Here is an 11,565-nt window from a genome sequence, read left to right as displayed (position 1 = left end):
TAACTGCCATACTCACAAGTAGTATCAGCAAGCACTCGTTGAGTACAGAGTATCACAGGTCAATATTCTGTGTATTCATGATTAATATTTCCAGCATTAAAAATATTTCTATTTTTAATTTTATTAAATCTTGTCTATGGCAACTATGATCAGCCACTTGTCTTGGTAAGGACTGATATGCTAACTATGCCTGGTGGTACCAATGGTGTACGTAATGTTATGTATCCTTTCTAACTTTCGTTGAATGCAATAGAGACCAACGTCGTTCATTTTCTCCTCAGGCATTTAACGTAATTCTTTCAATTTAATGGTGATCAATATATCTTCAAACAAAATGAAAACTGAATTATTCAATTTTCTTAAGAAAGGACCACTGAATTAGTGATATAGGCCATCGCAATGGTAGAAAATTTTCACTTCATTTTATTAGCAAACTTGAATAGAGGACCGAGCTTAAAGAATGCTAAACAAATATGAGCAAAGATAGGGCAGAATAGTCTCCCTTCTTAGCTGTAAATTTCCAATGGATTAATTTTTATGTTTAAGTAATCCTGATACATCAGGAAAGTAGTTTTCATTAAAAAACAGACATGGAAAACACATCAATAGCCACTGTCATGAAAAATACAGGAACCATCTTGCTACCAATACAAACTTGTTTAATAAATTTTAAATATACTATTTTTAAAAAATGCGAAAAACAAACATTACATCATATAAGCCAGAACCATATCCCTCTGCTATACATGCAACTAGCATTATAACCCCAGTGCATGTTATTAATAAACTTCTCCGAACTACATTACTGCACCATTAACACCATAGTAGCTACTTTCAAAAAATTTAATCCTGCTGTCAAATGCCATAGACTAATTGTTGGTCATTGCATATAAATTCCAAATCCGATTTCTTTTGGATTAGCTTCCACCATCCAGGGAGGCCTGTTTCAATAAACGACTATAAGGGATAAGAACGGTGATTTAATCTAAATGCCAATATAACAGCCATTCAGAACATTCTCACTACAATATCTTCAATTTTTGAGGTGGAGAATGCATCCTAAATTCACATACATATATTTACGAAAGTGGAAGGGTATATACAACGAAAATATGCCTACAATATCTTCTAGTAGAAAAAAATGTCCCTTCAAACACTACATACTTTTTCTGCAGTTTAAATGAATGATCCTCAATTAAAAATATGAAACAAAAGTGGAAAGTTATATACAAAGAAAAAATGCCCACGGTAGCTTCTATTGGAAAAAATGTCATTTTAAACGGTACAGAATTTTTTCTGCAGTTAAATGCAATATTTTCATTCTACAATCTGAAATGACAACCTTGTAAGTGGGCTCAAATCAATTTATCAACAATAGTATATTTAACTACTGGGATTTGTTTTTAAAGGCTTCCATTCTCATAAACAATGACATTCCAGCAAACTTCTACGGAAGAATTACTGAACAGCCTTTTGTCAAGCGAATGCTTTCAGAAAGAGAGAACGGCATTCCATTGCTTAGTGAAGAAAGGATCAAACCTGTTCATAACAAAATTGATTGTTCCCTCAGAAGCCCGTTCCAGGAGCTGTTGCCTTGCTTCTACTGCTATTCCTTCGGGCTGCATTTAAGCAAACAGGAGGACATTAATGTTGTCTGTAAGCCTAAGAAAAGGACAATTTCTGTTTTGAACTTTGATCTAATGGAAGTTTGCTTCCAATTCTACAATACATATTTTATTGCAACAGAAAAACAAACTAGATACCTCTTCTGGGAACCAGACACCAGGTTGAGTGCTTCCCTCCAAAACTGCTCTTACAAATGCAGAGATAGCAACCCCCACACATCTGCATCAAGAAAATCTGTCCGGTGTCAAGTATAGAGACATAGATCACAGACATCACTGTTCGGCAGTTTTGCACCCTGAATTGTATGGTAAAGAGGAGATTCATTATACTGTTCAGAAATGCAGCAATAAGGAACCATCATTATTACTCTATATCTCTCTATCTCATGCCATCTCTAGATAGCTGGGGCAGGTACATTATATTGTAGTGCAGATTGAATACATAGATTTCGAATCACGTCCAAGAATTAAATCGATTTTAACTAAACCATACTCTCTTTATAGCTATATTATTAAGTATAACTTTGAAGGAAATGGCAGCTTTTTCTCTGAAAGTGTAAGAAACCATACGTAGCCAACCATACATCCCTCCATAGGACAATGAAGACACGGATACCCAAATGAAAAGAAGTTTGATTTATCAGAGACATACATAGACAATTTTTTGTGACTATATAGCCCAACAGCTTTTCGTCCATCCATGCATTCAAGATCGACCTGTATACAACCAAATCTCTAAGATTAATGGACAAGTTTATTTCAGAATCTCCAAACAAAAAAATGAAGATACAGTGGAACCTATTATAACTGTCCAAGATATACTACCCAAATTCATAGACAACCCACCCTCATTGACATGAGTTCACCCGTGAATCTATCAATTGCTCGAACAATTGGATCAGATAGCTCAACCAACTTTTGAACTTTGTTTCTGTCCTTCAAAAACTCCTGCAAGTATGAAGGAGATAGAGCCCTTTAAATATGTTAAAAAAACGAATTTTTATAGGTGAATCGATATCTATTTGAAACCAATCGTATTTGGAACAAAAATGTGCATTAGTGAGTAACAAAAAGACGTCAAATATGGGAACAAGAACCTGACACAAATATACTAGTTGGAGACCAATTTATCCCTAGGTTAGAAGCCATAAAAAGACTTTTATGTTTATTGTGCCAAATGCATAACGAAAATTTCTAGTTGTCTGAACAGTGCATGGGATCTCATAGGCTACTGAAGCAGAGTAAGATGCTTGAGTTGGGGGTTTAATGGTCCTTATTTTTCTGCATTCAGAATGCAGTGTATAGATATTAGAAATTGCACTCTACAACTTTTATGCATATTCTGCCTAAGGATAACGTGAAAGATTCCTATACACTTGAATACAAGTACTGAAGTTTCTCCTTTGAGTTTCATGTCCATGGTCCAAATTGATCAATTTGGGCTCTTGAAACTCAGTATTGATGGTCCACTTGATTGATTATAGGGTCCATGGCTAGGTTCCCCTTTGTTTCTCCTTGCTTAATCCCTCGTGTTCCATAGTTGATCACTTATGACTGGTTCTACACCTCTATTGGGCCTTTCGCCAACTTTATCACTTTTGGGTTTCACTTGGCTTAATTTTTAGTCCTGATTTTGCTTTAGGTAGTTGGAGATTCCCTTTCAGGATTACTTCCATGATCCATCTTTGGATTTCTTGCTCTTTTAACTGGTTAGAATGGTCAACCTTTCCCCTCATTTATTGCTTTCGTTAACATTGAATTTTCCCTGGGCATATTCAGTGTTAAGCTTCAACACACTAATGAGTACATCTTTTGGTTCTAAAGTAGTGTTGCACGAAGTGGGGATGAAGCAAGGATGTTTTTTGGAAGAGAAACGTCGGAAGCATGATTTTCCAAAAATCTTCAGAAGCAAAGCATCCCGGAAGCGTTTATATATATATAATTTTGCAATTATATTAAAAAAAACATTCAGAATACCAAATTAGTTACAGAGGATACAAAAGCATGCATATTTGTACATAAATCAAGATAGATATAGCATCTATAGTACATCAATGATTAATTATTTGAGCATCAACCATCTAGATTCTAGCAATTACAAATGAACATCGAATTTTGAAGCATATCACAAATAATAGAAGGTAGAATGTGTCAAAATTTTAAGCATTTAATAGAAAGTAGACCATTAGAAAATAAAACATTCAAATAACTTATCTAGCAAGTTAGGAACTATCAACATGACTAGATAGTAATGTTTAAAATATAGGCCACTTGGTCACCACCATTTGCACACTGAAGTAAGAATACTGAAAAGTTCAAATTCACAACACTAAAGTCTAAAACTCTAATCTATCATCTATAGACTATGACAAAAAAGTAGTGAACTATGAATCTATCTACTAATCTCTCCTCCTTATGCCACCACGACTGCCGCGTGTACCTCCACATGCTGGTAGTGAAGAAGATGGTGGTCATGGAACTGAAAATGAAGCCCCTGCTACTGCTGTTGAACACTTGAACATGGGAACTGTTGCCCCTTGAATCCACACCTAAGGTTAGCATGGAGAAAATCCCTAATTCCACTTGGTGTGGCCTTGGGGGCAAGCTGTGAGTTGGGGCTTGTTGACCATTGAAGCATACTTTGAAAACTCCATGCCCAAGGCTACATTAGAGGATTCTTGTCCATGTAGAGCTCAAATATCATCAGAGCTTTTAAGCTCTTTCTTCTCTCTCTTCTTCTCTATTGTACTCAAATTCCGCAAGCCCTATGGGGATATTGTAAAGTGATGCTAGCATGATGAAATAGATTGTTAATTTTAGGTATGTTCTATGCTGATAGCAAATTTACTTCAATTTTCCTTCTTATCTCAATATCAATTCCAGATTAGCAATCACATTTAGCATGATAGTAAAATGCAAATAGAACATAAACATACATCGCAGAAGACAAGCCAAGACAAGAGGACACAATATGTGGCGCAAACCAGGGACAAACCCCAAGTGGGGAAACCCTTGATCAATTCTTCTTATATGTTCTTCAATAGTTCAATAGAGAGAGAGATAGTACATATACATTAGAAGTCAACATTTTGACTTACCTAAATAAGAGAAGAAATCTTCTCTAAGAAGATGGCACGTGAGGTAGCTAATCTGAACTCAAGTGAAGGCATACTGCTTCAACTGATCCTCCAAGGTGACTCCAACATCATGCAACACCCAACACTGTGCTGCACCTCATAATCATGTTGCACCCGTCACTGTGCTGCATCCAATCACTGAGCTGCTCTTCATCACTATGCTACTTCCCATTACTGAGCAATACCACATCATCATGTTGTACTTATCATCAAAAAGCTGCTGCAATGCATCGTGCTGTTGCTATATCTACATGCCCATCATCACCATGATGTACCATTGTGTTGCACCATACTACACCATGCTGCATCCATCCTTGCTGTCACCTATATGCTGCACCACTATCATCATGTTGCACTAATCATTGTTGCAACCAAACATGCTGTCTCTAACACCGTGCTGCATCCAACAAACACTCATCCATGCTTGCTGTAATATATATCATTATGCTGCACATACAACATTCAATATGCTGCAAACTATTTACATATTCAGGCAGCAGAGAGCTTCTCTAGGACAGCAACCAAGTCCTCTGACAGTCTTCCTTAACTGCTTCTAACAACTCTCATAAACAACTATCAGCACTCCTAAACAGCCTCTAACAGCCCTCCTAAACAACCCTCCTTAACTGTGAATAAGTTCCCTCATGGACTGCGTCTAGGGCACCAACATGACACATAAGACCAGCGTATTAGGGATCTTTTTAAGGGCCTAGATAAGGCAGCGTGTGTTAAGGTTTCTAAGTTTACTTAGTTTAGAAACCCTTCATGCACTTTTTCTGATTTATTCCTACCTACTTATTTTTCTTTAACAAGTTATTTACAAAGTAAACACTGAAAATAAACACCAGTGCATGCTCAACATATTACAGATCAGCAACTAAAAGAAACAAGAACAAACACACCAAATGACACCATTATTTTTGGACCAATGTCCCCGGAAAAACCCAATGCCGGAAAACCGGTGCAACTATCTGAGGGTTTTCTTATTAAGCAATATCAGAGTACAATCTGGGTGTTGAAACTGGGCTACCCAACAGAGAGTTTCCTTAGCAGATATACCTCATAGTTTGAGAGAAATCTCGTGGCTGAAACCCCGGAAAATCCTTCCGGCAGTTCCTCAGCACAAAACTGCTCCTACAACCCCAGTGTCTACCCAATCTAGACTGCATCAGCCACTCTCTGTCCCACGATAGCCCTGCGTCAACCTTTCTAGGCCTGCGTCAACTCTGGGAGCCTCTGCATCAGCTGCGCTAGCCCCTCTGATGCTCTGCGCAACACTTGGTTGCCTCTGCGTGGCCTTGCGTGAGCCCTTGCTGGCTTTGTGCCACCCTCCTTGGCTGCTGCACTGCTCTCCCGGCACAATCTTTGCCTTCTCTGTTTCTCTGTACTCAATGCCCTTCAACTACTCCCTTGATCACTGATTCTATCTCTCTTAGCAAACCCCGTTCTAGAGAATAGAATGACTGATCATCTGGTGTGCTCTCCAAGTGACCCTCAAGCCTCCTCTTATACTTTTCTTGTTGACATCTCAACGGCCGAGATTAAGTCCCTAATCAACGACTAAGATTAAATCTAGCTTGATCCATGTCTTTTGGACCACTCTAACACAGATTCATATTAATACTCATTAGTATTTCATTTTCCGGGACTCCATTAAAAATATTAATTATTTTAATATCTCCTAATCTGTTTAGAATCTGCCCTAACCCTTTCTGGGTATTGGAGATCTCATGTGCCCCAACCTCTCCACCAAATTTCGTGGCTAGAGCACATCCGATGCTACCCCAAATCAACACTCCCTCTTAGTAAGGACTGTGCTCTAGCAATACTTCTCATTGAGTATTACTCTGATCATCCGGCATTGGTACCTGTGCTGATGTTAGGCCTTCCTGCCCAACATGCTCTGTACTGCTGCCTCCTGTACCGCTGCCCATGGTTTTGTCATTGCCACTGCTGCATCTGTATGACAACTCCCTCTGCATCCGTGTTGTTGCTGGTCCTTTCTCCCAGCATTACATCCGCACTGCACATCCTCTCATCATGCTGCCCACTACTACACTACAACTCAGTTACTGAGAAGTAAGTAACTGATCTCCCAACTAACCTCCCTGTTGAGCTAAAAACACCCACTGATGTTGAAGCTCCCTCTGCCGCTGACAAGTGCTCCCTCTCTTTGACCTCTGCGCTGCTGCAACAACTCCCTGCATCTCGCACCGTTGCACACATCGCTATGCCTTCATGCACTAGTGCAACACTCTTGTGCCTCTTGCACTGTTGCAGCCTGCTACCTCTACGTTGTCTTGGGACTCCTGCACTGTAGCTCTCTCTGTCGCTCCATCCGCATTCGTCTCTACCCACTTAGCCAGTCCTGCTACTCCTCGTCAGGGCTCTCGTAGCAAGGTCTAATCCAAGAGGCTGCATACCTCAAGGATTTTGCCCCTCATTGCCTATAGTCTGCCTAACTACAGCTCGATGTCTCCCCACTTTCGCTCAAGTGGTGTGTGTGCACTCATGGCACAATCATTGTCTGTCAAAACTTCCTTCTCTTCCCGTGCTAGTGCTGCCTTAGTCTTGAAAGACTCTCCCATACTCTTCCTCCTTGGGCACTGGGTCGCATAATGACCCATCTCCCCACAATGGAAGCACTTGATCTTAGAGAGATTTTTCTTCTTCCGCTTCTCATGCTTTCCCTCAGATGCTAGGGCCACATCTTCCTCCTCCTGTTGAACTTTGATCCCTTTGCTGCTGTTACCTGTCTTTGACTGTTGTCTGATCTCTTCCTGGCGAAGAGCTGCCCACATCTCGTCCAAAGGTAGAAGAGTTCCTCTGCCCAAGATACTCTAGACAAACACTTCCCAATCTTCTGAGACAGCATTCAGGGCTGTCCTCACCATAAGCTCTTGATCCGGTGTCGCTCCTATAGCAGTCAACTGGTCTCGGACCTCATTCAGTCCTCCGAGGAAGGTGTCAATCGATTGACCCTTCTTCATCTGATATGACCTCATAGGGTTCTCGAGCAGCATTCTTCTCTGCACAGAAGTATGTTGGTACAGGTTCTTGAGAGCCTCCCACATCTCAACTGTCGTTTCCTTCTCGGCTATATGTGGTACCATATGATCCTTGACCCCGTTAAGGATAATGCACTTGGCCCTCACCATCGCCTCTACGTACTTGTCATTATCATTGAGTTCGACTGGGATAACTATAACCTTCAAAGCGAAGTTCATGACACGATTCCTGTCAAGCATTGATAAGATTCTGGCCTTCCAGACTTCTAAGTTCGATGATCCGTCCAGTCTATCCTGCTCTCTTACCCCATGTAGTGCCATGACGCTCCTCTACTTCCCTCCTGGAAGTTCTCGGTTTGACTCCTCTGAGTCTCTACTTCCCGTCTAGAAGTTCTCTTATGGACTCCCACTGAGCCCTGATTTCCCTCCTTGAAATCCTTCTGACGCTTATCGAGATGTCCCCTACTCTGATCGTCTTGTGCAACTGCACTGCTGATCCAGGTTCCTCGGTTAGAAACCCTCGGTAACAAAACCTCTGGCCCTGCTCTGTCAGGTACTGTTCTAACTACAATACCTCACCAACTCCACTCTGCAATATTTCTACAGCATTCTAGACTCCAGCAACAGCCTCTCTGTGAACTGCATCATCCACTCTCTGCCCCACATTGGCTCTGCATCACCCCAGATGGTTTACGTCAACCCTCTGGCCTTCTGCATTGGCAACGCTGGCCTCTCTGAGGCTCTACGCAGTTCCCGGCTTCCTCTGTGTGGCTCTAGTTGGCTTTGCGTCACACTTCCTTGGCTTTTGCGCTGCTAGAAACAGCTTCTGTCACCTCGAGACAATTGTTTTCTGCTGCTATTGCTCTGCTCAGTTGATGTCTTTTAGTCCTCCTGTGATCTGCAATCACGTTCTGATACCATGTTGAAGTTTCTAAGTTTACTTAGTTAGAAGCCCTTCATGCACTTTTTCTTATTTATTCCTACCTACTTGTTATTTTTCTTTAACAAGTTATTTACAATGTAAATACTGAAAATAAACACCAGTGCATGCTCAACATATTATAGATCAACAACTAAAAGAAACAAGAACAAACACACCACATGACACCATTATTTTTGGACCAATGTCCCCGAAAAAACCCATTGCGGAAAAACCGATGCAACTATCTGAGGGTTTTCTTATTAAGCAATATCAAAGTACAATCTGGGTGCCGAAACTGGCCTACCCAACAGAGAATTTCCTTAGTAGCTATACCTCACAGTTTGAGAGAAATTTCTTGGCTGAAACCCCGTATAATCTTTCTAGCAGTTCCTCAGCACAAAACTGCTCCTGCAACCCTAGCGTCTGCCCAATCTGGACTGTGTCAGCCACTCTTTGTCCCACGCTGGCCCTGTGTCAGCCTTTCTAGGCCTTCATCAATCCCAGGAGGCCCTACATTAGCTGCGCTGGCCCCTCTGGTGCTCTGCGCAGCACTTGGCTGCCTCTGCGTGGCCCGGCGTGAGCCCTTGCTGGCTCTGCGCCACCCTCCTTGGCTACTGCACTGCTCTCCCGATCACTAAATCTATCTCTCTTAGCAAACCCCGCTCTAGAGAATAGAATGACTGATCATCTGGTGTGCTCTCCAAGTGACCCTCAAGCCTCCTCTTATACTTTTCCTGTTGACATCTCAACGGCCAAGATTAAGTCCCTAATCAACAGCTAAGATTAGGTCTGGCTTGATCCATGTCTTTTGGACCACTCTAACACAGATTCATATTAATACTCATTAATATTTTATTGTCCCTAAGTTTAAACTTAGGGACTCCATCAAAAATATTAATTATTTTAATATCTCCTGATTTGTTTGGAATCTGCCCAAACCCTTTTTGGGTATTGGAGATTTCATGTGCCCCAACCTCTCCACCAAATTTTGTGCCTAGAGCACATCCAATGCTACCCTAAATCAACAGTGTGTGCAACATTAAGGTCTCCAACATGATTGCATTTAGGTCCACGTTTAGCACTTCACCTTGACTTCATTTAGGGCTTTACCTTGACTGTGTTTAGGGCTTCATCTTGACTACGTTTAGGGCTTTACCTTAACTGTGTTTAGGGCTTCATCTTGACTGCGTTTAGGGCTTTACCTTGACTGCGTTTAGGGCTTCATCTTGACTGCGTTTAGGGCAACTTCAACATGACTGCATCCTAGATTCATGGCATGTCTACTCGACATGACTGCGTCCTAGATCTAGGGCATGCGTAGAGCTAGGGCATCATCTTCTAGGAGCTGTGTAGATCCTTCTTCCCCATGGCAGCATCTAGGGTAGCGTATCTATTACGATCTCTCCTCCCACCAAAACCCAAAGACAAGTGGAGAGGAAGATATCACAAGAAGAGTGTGTGCAAATGACTAGCAAGCCACCTCTTTTTATACTAAAACGTTGAACACAAGTGGGGGCAATTTGGGTGCTGGCCGACCTTGACGAATTGTCCCATAACACAAATAAATTCATATCTCTATGAATACATGTCGGAATCAGATGATCTTTAGATCAATCCTACACCTCTCGGTGAGAGGAATCCAAGAAAAATATTAGGTTGCCATGAATAAGTAGACCCACATGGAGTTTGGCCCTAGTTGCCAATTTTAACACTCCCTCTCAACCTAGGGAGAACTCCATCTCCTAATCCATCTGCCAGACTGTACTATCTCTGCCATCAGTGCCCTACACTGCTTTGCTCTGCTCTGTTGAATTATGAGGAAGAAGAAATGACCGAGAATGTATCATACCATCCTCTACTAACCCAATGCCAATCCCATATAAAAGAGTGTCTCATACCACTCTTATTGACTCGAAGTCAATTCCAACAAAGAGAGTGTGTCAAACCACTCTTACTAATCCGAAATCGGTTCCAAAAGAGAGTGAGTTATATCACTCTTACTGACCCAAAGTCAGTTCCAATTGATCCCAGATCAATATCATCCTAGCATAGGGAGTACGGTAATAACACAATGCGTCCATCAGTACTACTTTGGTCCCTTCCTCATTTCCCTACTCATTGGCCAGATGAGAGGTACTTCCCATGAGTCCCAGGCTGCATGGGTAGGATGTCTCAGCAGGAGAAAGATGAACCACTTATCCTACCTACATGTTGCCAGGGGTATCCCAAGGGAAGCTTGAACCACTCACCCTGTACACAACAAATCATTAGGGGAAGGTTGAACCACTCACCCTATGACCGTGTCTCAGCAAGGGAAGGATGAACCACTCATCCTCCTACATAGCAAACCACTAGGGGAAGGCTAAACCACTCACCCTACGGTTTCTCATCACTCCAAGATGTACCCCCAAGCCCCCCGGAACTCCCAGAGCTCAATGTCCATATCATACAGGACCCTTAGGAGAGAGTCTCTCCACAACTCCTAGTCGTTCTCGAAAAGTCAAGAGTTTGACCTTTCCCATAGGCTTCGATAGAATATTGATGACCTGCACATCAGTCCCAATGCGATGGAGCCTTCTTACTCCTCAATGTACCATATCCCAGATAAAGTGGTACCTGATGTTTATATGCTTGGAGCGATCATAGAACACGAGATTCCTCAATAATTGAATCCCCCTCTGGTTGTCACAGAATATCACGATGGTATCCAGTATGTGTCCAAACAGCTCACTGAAGAGCTTCCACAACCAGACAGCGTCACAGGAGGCCATACTCACAGCTATGTATCCAGCCTTATTGGTGCTCAAAGCAACCGACTTCTGCTTCCTGCTCATCCAGGATATCATAGCAGAACCCAAAGAGAACCAACACCC

The 11,565-nt window shown here is 41.7% G+C and overlaps 1 protein-coding gene across 4 annotated transcripts in view; it reads right to left on the bottom strand.

The window, feature by feature from the left end:
- Window positions 1–400: 400 nt before the first annotated feature.
- Window positions 401–11,565, bottom strand: part of LOC149265256 (Saccharopine dehydrogenase) — a 314,496-nt gene continuing 303,331 nt past the window's right edge. Inside the window, exons 9-13 of one of the 4 annotated variants that reach the window (XM_089429228.1) lie at window positions 2,472–2,573; window positions 2,278–2,342; window positions 1,764–1,921; window positions 1,540–1,619; window positions 401–957 (exon numbers count right to left, since the gene is read on the bottom strand). In XM_089429228.1, the coding sequence (XP_089285354.1) occupies window positions 1,567–1,619; window positions 1,764–1,921; window positions 2,278–2,342; window positions 2,472–2,573 (378 nt within the window). In that variant the 3' untranslated portion in view covers window positions 401–957; window positions 1,540–1,566. The remainder of the gene's footprint in view (window positions 958–1,539; window positions 1,620–1,763; window positions 1,922–2,277; window positions 2,343–2,471; window positions 2,574–11,565) is intronic. The other 3 variants (XM_089429225.1, XM_089429230.1, XM_089429223.1) reach the window with 3 other exon arrangements.

This window comes from Pinus tabuliformis, chromosome 6 (assembly GCF_031772625.1).
Source record: "Pinus tabuliformis cultivar Carrire ecotype Pingquan chromosome 6, CPIR1, whole genome shotgun sequence".
Classification (NCBI taxonomy): Eukaryota; Viridiplantae; Streptophyta; class Pinopsida; order Pinales; family Pinaceae; genus Pinus; species Pinus tabuliformis.
This window is presented reverse-complemented; position numbering and strand designations above follow the sequence as displayed.